Source organism: Olea europaea, chromosome 2 (genome assembly GCF_002742605.1).
Source record: "Olea europaea var. sylvestris chromosome 2, O_europaea_v1, whole genome shotgun sequence".
In the NCBI taxonomy this organism is placed as follows: Eukaryota; Viridiplantae; Streptophyta; class Magnoliopsida; order Lamiales; family Oleaceae; genus Olea; species Olea europaea.
The window spans coordinates 25,661,190-25,675,791 of NC_036238.1; the positions used below are offsets into that span (position 1 = coordinate 25,661,190).

At 36.8% G+C, this 14,602-nt stretch overlaps 2 protein-coding genes across 3 annotated transcripts; one reads left to right on the forward strand and one right to left on the reverse strand.

Annotated features, from left to right (window-relative positions):
• Positions 1-774: 774 nt before the first annotated feature.
• Positions 775-5,549, forward strand: LOC111368216 (transcriptional regulator STERILE APETALA-like). The gene is made up of 3 exons (XM_022989466.1): positions 775-1,123; positions 4,137-4,680; positions 4,771-5,549. The coding sequence occupies exons 1-3, from the start codon at positions 899-901 to the stop codon at positions 5,352-5,354; spliced, it is 1,353 nt and encodes a 450-aa protein (XP_022845234.1). The 5' UTR covers positions 775-898; the 3' UTR covers positions 5,355-5,549.
• A 1,177-nt stretch (positions 5,550-6,726) lies between these two features.
• LOC111368223 (leucine aminopeptidase 2, chloroplastic-like) lies at positions 6,727-14,559 on the reverse strand. Of its 2 annotated transcripts, XR_002697965.1 has the most exons (11): positions 14,247-14,459; positions 13,225-13,639; positions 12,930-13,124; positions 12,477-12,702; positions 12,208-12,334; positions 11,935-12,030; positions 11,106-11,183; positions 10,566-10,626; positions 10,074-10,261; positions 7,044-7,257; positions 6,727-6,906 (listed from the first exon to the last, which is right to left on the reverse strand). XR_002697965.1 is itself a non-coding variant. In XM_022989476.1 (10 exons), exons 1-10 carry the CDS (start codon positions 14,457-14,459, stop codon positions 7,129-7,131), a joined length of 1,728 nt encoding a protein of 575 aa, XP_022845244.1. In that variant the 5' UTR covers positions 14,460-14,559; the 3' UTR covers positions 6,755-7,128. The 2 variants fall into 2 exon arrangements, 1 of the variants encoding a protein (XP_022845244.1); XM_022989476.1 differs by having other exon boundaries at positions 6,755-7,257; positions 14,247-14,559.
• Between the last annotated feature and the right edge of the window lie 43 nt (positions 14,560-14,602).

Sequence of the window (14,602 nt, forward strand, 5' to 3'; positions counted from 1 at the left end):
CTCCCAAACAACCCATTTAAAGGGTAATTCAATGAAGTAACATGTAATAATGACTATGATAGACTGGTGAAATTAACTTAGACACTATTTTCTGACTCAAGAACATATTATGCCCCTTTTTGTCATTCTTTTTCATTATTTTTTTTTATGTATTCATTTTTAATTATATATTTTTCATTAAAATAATATTAAATACAAATTAAAAATTGTCCTTTTTTAATTCCTTTTTTAATGACACATTCTCTATCAATTTGCTACTCTATAATACATTTTTTGAAATTAAAGGGACACAAACAAGATGTGAACAACTCATTGGAGTCCTTGTAAACTAAAATATTGCTGCCATATTGTTGGTTATACTTTTTTATCGTGCCCAAACATTTTAGGAAAATGCCAAACGAACATAATGTTCGACACAAAGGATGACACTACACTCACAGTCGAGGTGTGGATCTCACGCGAATAATATAATGTCGACTTTTCATGGGAATGTATTATGTCAACTAATGTATCAAACTTTGTGATAGTATAACATAATCCAACATTTTAAGAGCATATTTTTCTTCGAATGTTTCAATGATTCGTTGAATCTTATTAGGTGAGGGTACTTTCATATGTTTGAAGTTTAAAAAATCGATAATAAGGTTAGCTACCTATATTTTGTAAAATTTATTACTTATTTTGCCTTATTTTATAAAATTTATTACCAAAATTCGGACGCTTCAACATTTTCCATTTTAAAAGTAGGTTCCCTTTGCGAGGTCCTTTCATTTGGTTCTATTACTAGATTTCTTGAACCCTCTCAGAGTCACATTGGGCCCCTCTGTGTATCTACTTCTCTGCTTCCTTTCGTTGTCTCCAATCTGCAGTTCCTTCCGTCACTCCTATACACATATACATGTCAACATCATCTTCATCAAGGGGAGACGGCGGCGGCAGAGGAGGAGGGCGCGGCGGCGGCGGCGAGTTTGAAGGACCATCATCCTCGCGTAGCCGTAGACGCTCAAGCAATGGAGTATGGCCAGAACCCTTTGTTGAAGCTCTTGCATTTCGAGTTGCCATTGATGCCTCTACCTCTACTGGCCGCCTTGCTGCAGGCCAAGCTCTCTTGAACCTCTTTCAGGTGCACCCCACCCCACCCCACCACACCCCACCACACCCCATTTTCTGTGTATATATGTATGTATCTATTCATGCATCTGTGCACATTAAGTAATTATTTTGATTGAACATAAAGAAATGGATGAAGTTTTATTAATATGATTGTGATGAGAATGTCATTATTATGGGCATGCGCAAGAGAATATTTCTAAACTTGTCACTCAGCCCCATAGCACACCAGACAGGTTATTCCTAAACTCGAAAAATTTTACTGTTTCTGTTTCGGCCACGGCCACGGCCACGTTTCGAAAACTTTAATATGCATTTCAAAAGTTTAAAGTTGAGTTTGTTTTTCTTCAAGTTTATCCAAATCTTTGACCAAATCATCAAAACCAATCCAGAACCCCAAGCATGCCCCATTTACTAGCCTAATTTTTAATGCATATATAAACATGATTTTCTTGACGGTAAAAGTGTGTCGGTGTTTGTGACTTTCTTAAAAAATATAATAGAATAAAATAAATATTTCACATCTTCCATAGATCGAGATTACAGTAAAAAAGTTACACTTCACGTGATTTGGACTTATTTCTCGTCAAATGAAGTGTCTCGCCGACTCATATTCACTTTTGGACTCGTTGATTAAAGAAGATTACATAAATTTATACCAAATTCAAAAAGTACACAGTTTCCATACATAAAATCATATTTTTAAGATCTCCTTTTAACCAAACATACAGAATTATTGTGTTTGGTTTTCAGCTGTCAATAGAAAAAATGTAGCGTCATTACTCTAAAAGAATTGTCCATTTTTGGCTGACCTTTCTTGAAGATAGCTATCAGTTCTTTAAAACATAGAGAAAAGGGTTCTTTTGGTTCTTTGAATATTCTTTTCCCTTTCTTTGCATAATCCCTTTTGAGCTCAGAAAATCCATTTTCTACTTTTTGACTCAACTTTCCAAATCTTTCTTTCCACATATCTGGATTCTCTATGCTTCGATAACCTAACACTCTGAAACTATCGTCAGAGACCCGTGAGGAAGGACCACGCTGCACGACCCGCGGATGACCCTTCAACTTTACACTGCTGTATGAGGAGTGATCTCAGCATCCAAAAAAAGTAGCTTATAATCTTACAAGAAATAATATTTCAAAAAAATGAAAGATTAAGCTAAATATGTACATCTTATTTGACACTCCCATGTGTCAAAATCTAGCCATTTTTTGAAAAAAAATATTGTCAAAATCAATATTTAGTAATCTGCCAACTCACTGGACTAGGCGCATGTAGCTTCAAAAATATCCCAGCAGCAGAAAAATACTGATTTCGCTTTCATCGGATTGTACTTTCTTTATCCTTTTCTATTTTCCTTTTTCCTGTTGCACTTATAATTGCCTGAGATTAGACAACACTTGCTTGTTGGCTCTTTATTTCTTCACGCGGATAGCTATGGAATAAAGTTGTCATGTTGATATACGGATTTGTACTTTAGTAGGGATTTATATGAGGACACCAGTACAAATCTATAGGCTATATGACAGCTCGAATAAACTATTTAAGCTCATCTTACACTATGATTAAAAGCTTTATTTACATTCTTTGACATGACATACGATTTTATCATTAATTTTAACAATATTTATTCAAATTAGAGTGATGTTACATGTATATTTTTTGTGTACATAATGAACAAATCCCACATTGAGGATGACCTGCATACAATGTGAGAAGAATGTAATTCATGATGTACACAAAAAATGTACAAGTAGACTAATTCTTCAAATCAATATTCTCGATTTTGACACCTCAAATGTTGTCAAACTAGATCGAATGTAATTCATGATGTACACAAAAAGTGTACAAGTAGACTAATTCTTCAAATCAATATTCTCGATTTTGACACCTCAAATGTTGTCAAACTAGTTTTACACTCGATCTACAATAAAGCTTCAAGTACAGGGAAATTTTGACAGAACTGATATGACGCTGATGAGGTCAAACCTGAATGGCCAGTTTTTTTCCCATCTTTTAATACTATCATGTCAAGTGTTATCTGTTTCTGTCTAAAAAATCTGTATCCATAGCATAATTGCTCTATTTATCTATGCATGTCATAGAAGCAGCAATAGGCTGCCTGTCCGAATCTCCCGTGGAAAATCTTTTTGCTACTTATAAGCTGAAGCTTTTATTACATTTTACCTACACTACACATTTCATACTACCATCAACTTATAATCTAGAAAAAAAGCTTTACCAAACATCTCTATATGCGCGTGTATAGGTGCATACACAGCATGATTTGGAACTCAGCCTCCACTGCTGATAAATAATGAAAATTGGCTTTTGATCCTGTGGGATCGAGCATACCTGCATCAGAATTCTTGGATTTGGACATTGCTTTTATATAATGATCAGGTACAGCACTAATTTAGGAGATCCCAAGGTTACCAGAAAAGAGAGATTAAAATGTTAGGAAAGTAGGTCAAAATTGTAACATTTATCCAATGTAAAGCCTTGAAGAAAGGGGTGATTGTTTAGAACTCTAGATTTTGAATATAATCATTTAGAAGTTCAACTATACAAGGACTTAAAAATCTATTTATTAAATGGTATTTTGTTATGAATTTAATTTTGGGGTGTCATGTATGTAATTGAACTTAAAAACCTCTTGTGAATTGAGCTTAAAATTTCTTTTAATTATGTGCAACTTTTTACTTCTAGCACATTTTAATTTTTCTTGTTACTTATTTTAAAAGTTAGGATTAATTTTGATCTAAAAATGCCTCGTTTCACTTTCGAGGAAACTGGTTTTCTAATGACAAATGGGAGAAGGTCTCTAGTTTTGTCTCTAATTTAGTCTTAGCCTAACATGACTCTAATTACTTTGAAATTTTTGGTGAACAAAATGGAAGTCATTTTAGTTGCAAATTGTAAAACAAGCCGATAATAGCATACTTTTGCTTACAGATAGTATATATGCATCATCCAAACAAGTTATGAAGCTTAATTTATGATGTGTGTTGGCTAATTTCAGGTGTGTTCCTCCTGGCGAGCGGTGTCGCACTCTGAACTTCTATGGCACAACCTCACGAGGCGTATATGGAATATCAGGCATCTTTTGCGTAATTCTTGGCATGAGGAGTATGTATACCGCCACCGGACAGCCAACAACTACCAACTAGGTAGATATGTATACACAAGCCTTCCGTTTGTCCCCTCAGACCAGAATAATAACAATGATGGTCTCGCATGTCGTCGCCTGGCACTATCTGACCACCACCTTGCTGCTGGATTCTCAGACGGATCTGTTCACCTATTTCACCTTCCTAGCAGGCTCCAACTCGCAACCTTCTATCCTCAGCACCGAGAAGATCGCCTTGGTCGCTTCTCTTGTGCAGTGTCAGGAATCATCTTATCCGACGCTCAACTTATCTTTGCCACACTAGATGGTGACATTTATCTGGTAGTCATCACTGGTGTCAACCCTCTACGAAGAGTCCATTTAGGTGATATTGTCAATGACGGTGCTTTAGTCGACTTCACGGGTTGTAACCAGAGGTGGGTTGGCCTCTACGCAGGTACTTAAAAAAGATGGACATGTTTTTGTTTTATGACCTTTTCGGGGTTTCATTTTTATTATCTTTTTCCAATTTTCTATCCTTCTCCAGGTGTTCCTGGTCGTTCCTTTCACGTGTGGAGCGGTGAAACCGAAGAGCTAGTCTTTGTTGGCGGTTCACTAACCGATCCAGAAGCAGTAATGGGCTGGCATTTGCTAAATGAATCGATAGATATCATCGGTCGAGTTAGAGTAACAAGCCATGAATCCGCGGTGGCATGCACAAACATTAGGCTTATGGTCTTTGATTTACGAAATGAGGGGATAATACTAGGAGAAGAAGAATTTGATAGGGGAATAATTGTAGGTTCTTTCGACGCCAATAATGACGAATCGATGTTAATTATGGACATGCACGGTAACACAAGCGTGCGCCGGGTGGCGACCTTGGAGGAAGTATGTAATTTCATAGTAACGGGCGCCGCCCATAGGGGTATTTTGGGAAGTGTCAATGGTGAATATGCCCTATTGTGTGTAGGAGGAGTTATTAGGGTTTGGGAGATAGTGCATGGAGAATACTTGTACAGTTTTAGGGAGAGAATAGGTGAATGCAATGCCTTTGTTTCAGATGAAAGGCATGTGGCTGCATGTTCCGCTAATGCCACCATTCATTTGTGGGACTTTGGAGCAAACTAGAGATATTTTCTTGAAAGAGGGTAATTTGTTTGTTTCATATGTAGGCCGGAGTTGATGATTCTTGGGGCAGAGTTAAGGTAGCAGCCCAATTTTGAATAGTTTTTTCAGGATGAAGTAGAAGCAAGATTGACATTTCAAAGTTAGCCCTTGTTTGAGCCCTATTTTGGAGATAAAAATGTATTTTTGAATAGTATATTGATGAAAAATATGTAATTAAAAAATAATGAAAATTTTTGAATTTATGTTTAATATTATTTTATTGAAAAATAAGTGATTGAAATAATGTAAAATTCAAAATACTGTTTAAAAATATATATTTTTTTTTCAAAGAATGTGGGTCAAACAAGGATTCAAGGTACCCAACTTCGAATACTTTTTTCAGGAGTAGATGAACATTTCACTTCTGTTAAGTTTGTACTATGTGCAGTTTGATGCTGCAGATTTGTAACTTTCTGTTTCATTTGTAGCTTTCTTAGCTGTACCATTCTGTGCAGTCTCATAAATGCCAATTAATGCCATATCACGAAACTGTTGAATTTACCAATGGACAACTTTGTCCCTTTGGCGATTATTTATGTCGAAGAGAAAATTTGGCGACTAAAATGACATTTAACCCGCCAAGCATAAGCCGGCCCCCTCTGCAGTTCTCTACCTTGTCGCATGTAACTCACCTCAGCCTAACCCATAGTCCCTGGCCTGAGCTGCCCCCAGCTCCTTCGATTAACATACCTTATATGCTTACAGAAAAATGCTGCCAGAATTACAATAGATTATGATTGGCAGATTTCAAATGGAAAATGACAAAAAAGAAAAAAGAAAAAAAAAAAGGGCTATTTTGTATAGCATGTATTTTGACAGCAAGTATTACACTTCCTCACAAAGGTGGGGTCCACTATTATTTTAATCATGGATCCCATCCACTTGTATATGTGTGCACTGTGAAAAACGGTGTGAAAATTGCTACTTGTAGAATGGTTGAAAAAAAAGGGGATGCAGCTGGCAGCATCTATAACAGAATAGCAGCAGTTCCTCAGTACAAGTGGAATTGACAAGTGGAATTGCTGTTCAACCAAATAGAAGAAAATGAAAACAGTAAACGAAAAGAACAAGAATAGTTCTTGGTGCACTACTCAAAGAACAATTCTCTGATAAAGGACAAAATATAGCCGGGTTAACGAAAACAAAATGGAGATATACCAAAATAAAAGGAACCAAAATAAGACAAACACCGTGGTATTTATGGAAGTACACCATATGTAATATAGTTCTTGAGCATATTCTAAAATGGACAACGAGTCGTGCTTCTTCTATAACTCTTAAATTTCATGGATATATAAGCCAGTAAAGTTGAGTGTTAAGCCTCACCGAGATATCCGTGGTAAAAATGTAAAATTTGCCTCTGCATAGAATCTCCAAAGAATAATTATTATGGAAGTTCCTGAGTGGAATAACATAAATTATGTTTCCCTGAGTGTTATCTTCTACATTCAAAAGAAAACTGAAAGTTCCATGCCTCAATTTCATACCATTTTTTTTGCCAACACAGAATTATTTTCACAGTTCAAAGTCCAGTTCCTGAGTGGAATAACATAAATTATGTTTCCCTGAGTGTTATCTTCTACATTCAAAAGAAAACTGAAAGTTCCATGCCTCAATTTCATACCATTTTTTTTGCCAGCACAAAATTATTTTCACAGTTCAAAGTCCCCAGCGTCAAACAATTTTCAATGAGATTTTTTAATTTCCTCAACTTTGTCGTATAGAAAATCTGAAACTAAGAAGAATTTTTGAACACCCATTCAACTAAGGTCGAAACGCCAAATCCGGTTGCAGCTTTCTTCTTATCATTCCAAACTGGGCCAGCCAAGTCGATATGCATCCACTGAACCTTCTCATCAACAAACTGCAGAAAAAGGTTACATATCAGACTTCTTGACCATTACACTCTAGAAAATCGTCACTCAAAAAATCATCTCTTGTGAAAGATAAAAGATATTAGATCAATACCAGATAAACCATTTATCATTTTTTAGTAATGGTGAAAGATTCTGTGTATTAAGCAACTCTCCAGCATCACTATAAGGCCATCTTTATGTCATATCACATAGATATAAATATAGTTTTTTGTCCAAACCAGTATATATATTTTCCACCAAAGGTGTATTCAGTATAATTATGCATTTCAAACACCATTCATGTGATACTTGAAACTGCAACATGCATAGAGTTGAAATTGGTTGAAAAGTCAAAAGTTACTTATGAGACTAAGAAACTACTTTTAAACTTGTTTAGATAATTTTCTCATAGTGTTCTATCTCGCTAGAAGAGCTTTTAAATAAAATTGGCCTGAGTTAGCTTTCTTAGAAAGCTCTTATATAAGATGCAAAAGTAAAACTCCAACCAAACAGACCCTTAATAAGTGTTTATCTTCTCTATTTGAGGAAGCTCTTATACAAAAAGCACAAGCAAGCCAAGCTGACCCATAGTAAGCATATTTCCCTCCATTGCTATTGGTTTTAAACGCACATGAGAACGAGGATCCAAATTATATGCAGTGGCATCAATTTATTTATTTATGTATAAGTTTAATCTGCCAATTATCCTGTGATATAGAAGATTTAGCAACCCAGACATACACTCATTTTATGCCGCGCCAAAGTCCAATAATTGAGTTATACTTGTGTTTTAATAGTTAAGTGAAAATCGGAATTTTCGCTTGAACCATTTCATTTAAAAAAAAAAAAATTCCAACAAATAAACTTCACAAAACTATTACAAAATTACATGCAACATTCGAGTTCCAAATTAGTAGTATATTAATAGACCCCATATCCGGTTCACCTATTCTAGAAGGAAGAAGTAGCTTGCCAAGTCAGTTGAAGTTAGTTAGTTAGGGGTAAAAGTGTCATAGCGTTGTGGTAGGAAGTGTAAATAAATATGGGGCGTTGGGGAAGGGAAAAGGCATTCACGTGCATGTTGAGTCTAGTGGGAGAGTCCCGAGCCTCTCGAATGCTCTGGGTTGTTTGGAGTCCTTTCTTACGTTCATTTCAATAAAATTACTCATTTCCATTTTAGTTTTAATCTCTGCATTAAACCAGTCAGCTTTAACAGTTGAGGTTCCATCAAAATGGTATCAAAGCCTATCCTGGGGACATTACTTTGGCTGAAGAAAATGAATTAGAAGATCGGGTTAGTAACCTGGAAGTGAAGCTTGAGAAAATGAATTCAGAAATAAGAGAGGAAATAGGAGCCATGAAATCTGAATTTCACAAGGCCATGACATCAATGTTGGAGAAACTGGAAGCAATGATTCGCAAGTTGGATGGACACGAGCGAGACGGAGAGGAGAAGGGGATAATGGAGAACTCGCCAGAACCTACCTTAAATGTTGAAATCCCTTCAAAGTCTGACGAGACACGGGATAGTATTGTGGATTCAGAAATTTCACTCATCATCAATGAAGCAGGAGAACGTACAGTTGGAAGGAGTTTTCATGAGGAGTCCGGGGAAGTAGAAAACTACAGTCGACTATTGGAGTCGCCGGTTTCCCTTGATAGTAATTCTGATAGCTGGCTTTTTGGAGAGGGGAGGTTCTTCGACCTGAATTAGATCTCGAATTGGGGGAAAATTGAAGCCGCTACAATTTGTTTTCAACTGGGGGGACGGACGCGGGCGGCCATGAAGGTGGGAGAATGTGGAAGCTCCATTACAGGCGATACCAAATGAATTACGGGATGGAGATGTCAATGGGCTGAAGTAGTTGGTTAGGGCTGAAATCAAAAGTCTTAAATCAAAGTGGTTAGGCAAAATTATGAATTGGGCCCAAAGGGACATCAAACAGTCACTCTCAATATACGACTGATATGAGACTAAGACAAACACCCATAGCCCAAACTCGAACTCTCAATTTATTCTAGTCTACCCATTGAATTCAATAGAGATCGTTCCAAAGTCCACAACAATCAATATACTCCGATTGAATGTTCTCAGGTTGATTGCCATCACAGTGCTCCGACCGATGATAGCGGATGGTGGCCACTGTTTAAAAGGTTGACTGAAGTTGATTTTCAGTGGAAAGGGCAAAAGGGGCTTGCGGTTAGCTTTCCACTTATCGCGACGAGTCGAGTTCAGGACGGAAACATTTGGAGGCTAGGGACAACTGGCTTCGGAGTTGTGGGGGATACTATAGTTAAGATACTTGTGCAATTGGGCAAGTCCATCCCATTCAAAAGACATAAACGTCACTTTTACATTGTGACCATGATGGGAGTTTTTGGTAAAAGAAATTTTGTGGTTATATGGCGAATTGATTGCTTCCACCTTGAGGAGAAGGTGAATTTTGGAGTGGTGGGTAATGATACACCCCCAATCCGGTTCACCTATTCTAGAAGGAAGAAGTAGCTTGCCAAGTCAGCTGAAGTTAGTTAGTTAGGGGTCAAAGTGTCATAGCATTGTGGTAGGAAGTGTAAATAAATATGGGGGGTTGGGGAAGGGAAAAGGCATTCGCGTGCATGTTGAGTCTAGTGGGAGAGTCCCGAGCCTCTCCAGTGCTCTAGGTTGTTTGGAGTCCTTTCTTACGTTCATTTCAATAAAATTACTCATTTCCATTTCAGTTTTAATCTTTGCATTAAACCAGTCAGCTTTAACAGTTGGGGTTCTATCATATATCTAAATGAGAAAAAAAATAAAGAATCGAAAATAAAAATAAAAAACTTGTACCTGCTTCAAGAAAAGAGCAGCAGTAATCGCACCACCTTGACGGCCACCAGTGTTCACCATATCAGCAACTCCAGATTTCATGGATTCCCAATAACTCTCCTCCATAGGCATCCTCCAAAGTTTTTCCCCACTCACCTCTGATGCTCCAAGTACCTCTCTTGCAAGATCGTCACTTGGTGTAAAAACACCTGTTCATTTTTTTGAAAGGAAAATATCAGTGGATATATAAGGTAAAAAATACATGTTTTATGAAGACTTGAAATTCTTCGCCTCGAGTACTGGACCTAAATTAATTCAACAAGAACCAAAAATCTGATCAAAATTTGCACCCTAGAACTCGTGGTAAGTGGTCTACACACTCACCTTTGGTTAATATAAAATATAAAATTATCTTTTATTCTTTTCTATCATTTTTAAACCTCTCAGATGCAGCTTGATAAAATTTCATGGCAAATCTTCACACCAATATAACCAAAAGAAAATTAACAATACCAGCAATAGATGGTCCAAGAGCAACTACACAGGCCCCGGTCAAAGTAGCCAGATCAACTACCTGCACAACAATTAAACCGTGTTACACACATATATACAAAGAGAAATCTAGGAAAAAGGAAATTAACTTTTCCAGTATCTATACAGAATTCCACCATTTATAAATGGTTTTTACTTTATAGATGAGATTCGGGGTATGACTAAAGTGAAAACTGATTTCCTAAAATCTGATTAAGAAAAAATAAAAAAAATCAGCTGTTCCTATCACTTAACACCTACATTTTCATTTCACGATGGGACTGGAACTACACTCAGATCTGCTTTTCTTATTCTTCGAAAGTGTGCCAATTTATAAATGCCATTCAAGGATATTACTGGTTAGAACAAGCAACTATGTCATGCTATTAAAACACATGTATTTTTATTAGTCGTCAGGAAGGAGACCCGAGACCAGAATACATGGGATAAGACGCAAAGAAAAAAAAACACGAAATAAATATTTCTCAAAAATAAGGTGCAGAGCGTATGCATTAGATATACCTTCTCTACACCTTGATTACAAGCGTATACCAAAGCATCTGCAAGTGTTAGTCTACCTTCAGCGTCAGTATTGTTTACCTACAAAAGAAATACCGTGCCTTTAAGATGAGATAGCTGGACATAAATAAACATGCAAAAGTAATGTGATGAGGAAGACTCTAATGCCCACGTAAAGAGAAAAATCTCCCACGAGAGCATATGGAAAAGAACTATGTAGCCTGGATTCAAATTCGATGATCAGGCAGAAGGCTGGACCCAAGTGGTGGAAATTTAAATTATTGAATTGACCCAGTATTCAGTTATAAAGGTTCATAATTTTGATACAGGTACATATTCATAAAACTAGAAAACTAACAATTGAATGCACTAAAAATTTCTACATAAATTTAAATTAGGGTGAGGGAGGGGGAGGGGGAGATGGAAGGAATATAGTTCATTTTTAGCAAAGGATGTATATCATAATGGAAACTGAATCCAGAGGAGGCACATCTAAACAATGAATGTAAGTGCAAACGAGTCAGGGAAAGATCCATTTCCAGAATAACGTGCAAGAGCTCTGCAAGATGACCAGAGGTCTCAATATTGAAGCTAAATACAGATACATTGTCTAGATACATCTAATTTCAGTTGACGTACAACCTATTGCCATCCATTTTGTTTTTTTGAAAAGTCTGCTTCTTCAATGAATCAGATAAGAAGAAAAATTATGTAACAAATTGAATACATTCTTTGCGACAGAAAGCATTATATATAGAAGAAAAGCAAGCACAAAATCTGCAAAGATCTACATAAAGTAAATGTTACCCAGCCTTCAAAATGAATTACTAACCTCAATTGTCTTTCCATTTGAAGCCGTGACAATGTCTCCTGGCCTCATACCAGTTCCACTTATCATATTCTCACAGGCAGCAACAATGAAATGAACCTATATGTACTATAATCAATCACTGAATCCTTAGGAAAAAAGACTAGTAGATGTTCCTGCTTAACATGATGTAGAGAAGAAAAAAGAACTAGGAAAAAAATATAAAATTGAAAACAAATCAAGTCATTCAATAAGGACATTATTCCCTAAAACATTCACCACCAAGAGATGACTTACCTCTACCCCAGCAGGCTTGATTTGACCAAGAGAATTTGCTGCACCGAGAACTGCTGCTGATCCTCCCATATCAAATTTCATGAGCTCAATTGAACAACCTGGTCCTGTCTTGATATTGTAGCCACCACTGAAACATAAAAGGCACAAACAAAATAAACAGCACTAACACGTAGAGAAATATTCAATTTCAGCTGTATCTCTAAGACCACCCTTTTTCCCTTGTCTTTTAATAATACCAAACTAGCAACATCTGTTCACTAGAAAAGAACCTGTCAAATGTCAACCCCTTTCCAACTAAGGCCAGCTTGCTCTTGACTACTCCACCTGGAGGCTTGTAACACAAATGGATGAAATGGGGGGGATTGGCAGATGCTGCTGCAACAGCTAGATAGGAACCCATTTTCAGTTCTTTGCACTGCTCTACATCCAAGATTGTTGCAGAAAGAACATCACTGTACAGGGAAGCAATCCTTTTGGCCTCCTCTGCCAGCACAGCTGAAATATAGAAGCAAGAAAAATTAAATAATAAAAGAGAATCTTACCCGATAAAAGTACCGTGAAATTTAAAGAAATGTACTTTATCTAAGACCCAAAGGAAGTGAGTTCATAAAACCGTTGATTCTAAACATCACAGATAACTATTCACAATATTTATCACTTAAAAGGTAAAGCAGAAAAGCTAAGCAGTAAAGGAATAAGAAAGATGGTGCAGGATTTCTAACCGGGGGTGAGAACATTAGCCGGTGCATTTACAAGCTCTTTCCCAAAAATTATCCCAGCACAGACATCTTCAGTATATTTCAGTTTCTTTTCTATCTCAGGTCCAGTACCAAGACCAAGAATATCCACCGATTTCAAAGATGGTTTATTTGACTCCGACTTAAATCTATTATCTTCATGAGTCCCCAACACAGCTCCTGTTGTATCGACATATTAGGCCAGGCTTAATGCCAAAATTAACAACAACCAGAAATTGAAGGTCGACTTTTATGACTCAAAGGATCAAGAAACAAGTACCAGTTGCTATTGCTGAAGCTGTGCTTAGCTTTGTTTCTGCAGATAGCCCTTTGGGAGAAGCAAGTGTGATGGCAACATTACTTGCCAGAGAAGACTTAGCTGCTGTAGCAACAGCCTCACCAAGACTACGATAAGCAGTTGTCGGGTTAGCTGCAGATCCAAGCCCAACTAAACCTACCCTTTTTGAACCAAGTCCAGGAAGCCTAAGAATTGTTGATTGTCCAGCTTTTCCAGTAAAATCCTCCTCAGTCGAGGCTTCAGACAAAGAACCACCTAAATGGGAATCGAGGTTTTGCAATGTGGAATTCTTGAACTTCGAATTCTCATCTTTGGCCATATCCTTCTCTGTAACACCTACTGCAAGGATGTCTCCTTTCCATTCCACCAAATCAATTTCTTTAGCCGCAAACGAGATCTTCAGTCATTCCAAGTATAAATATCAAATTTAGTAACAATAAAATCATTAATTTCTTAAAATGAACAGATAGACAAAACATTCACCTGCATACAAATAGAAACGCAAATAAAATTCGCGTCAGAACATTCTTACATATGATTTGCTTGGAAATGAACAATAAGTCGCACACTTGCACAAATGGTTTGTTTGAAAATAGGCAATAAGATCTATGAACTCATAACAGAATATCACAAAGAAAACATTACATATTATTGGGGACTCGGATGAAGTACAAAAGTTGAAAATCTTTACTTTACACAAAGAACTCGAAAGCACTAACTTGATGGAATTATTACACAGAACGAAACCCACAGATTAAACGTCAAATATGCAGACATAATTCAAGGAAATCAATCAAGACTCCAAAAGCAAAGATCTCATTGCACAATAAGTTAAATTATACAAATGTAATCTATACATCCTATAACTATTAACCATCTAGACTCGTGTGCAAACACCATAAGCCTATCAAATATGAACTCTAAAAAGTATCCAAAATAATATCGACAAAACAACCATAAATAAAAATAAAAATAAGTCAATAGATGTTATCGTGAAAAGATACCTTAGGGACCTCGATTTGATTAGGCTGAGTAAGGCCGAGTGTAGCCCGAGCAATTGAGTGAGCCATGCGCCTTGTTCTTTTGTAACAGAAGGGTGTAGCTGTAGAAATACCCCAAATGGGACCAAATCGCAATTTAGTGAAAACTGAAGAAGAAGAAGAAGTAGTAGTAGTTGAAGCGAGGAGGGTTAGCGATGACACTTTAATGGCGGCCATTAGAAAGTGTGCCAGCCTTTATATATTTATAGCAGTAGAACGAATGTACGATAATATTACTCTAAAAAGTCACTCATGGCTAGAGAGTGGAAATATGCGTAGGAGATATGGATGTGGATTGGCTGAAGGTAGATGGATTACGG

What these genes read in the sequence shown, in the direction of transcription:
- LOC111368216 (XM_022989466.1), top strand. Translation starts at nt 899, where the DNA reads ATGTCAACATCATCTTCATCAAGGGGAGACGGCGGCGGCAGAGGAGGA. An exon ending in CTCTCTTGAACCTCTTTCAG is followed by an intron (nt 1,124 to 4,136) that starts GTGCACCCCACC and finishes GGCTAATTTCAG; the next exon opens with GTGTGTTCCTCCTGGCGAGC. An exon ending in GTGGGTTGGCCTCTACGCAG is followed by an intron (nt 4,681 to 4,770) that starts GTACTTAAAAAA and finishes ATCCTTCTCCAG; the next exon opens with GTGTTCCTGGTCGTTCCTTT.
- LOC111368223 (XM_022989476.1), bottom strand. Translation starts at nt 14,459, where the DNA reads ATGGCCGCCATTAAAGTGTCATCGCTAACCCTCCTCGCTTCAACTACT. An exon ending in AGCTTCAGCAATAGCAACTG is followed by an intron (nt 13,125 to 13,224) that starts GTACTTGTTTCT and finishes TCGATACAACAG; the next exon opens with GAGCTGTGTTGGGGACTCAT. An exon ending in GTAATCAAGGTGTAGAGAAG is followed by an intron (nt 10,627 to 11,105) that starts GTATATCTAATG and finishes ATTGTTGTGCAG; the next exon opens with GTAGTTGATCTGGCTACTTT.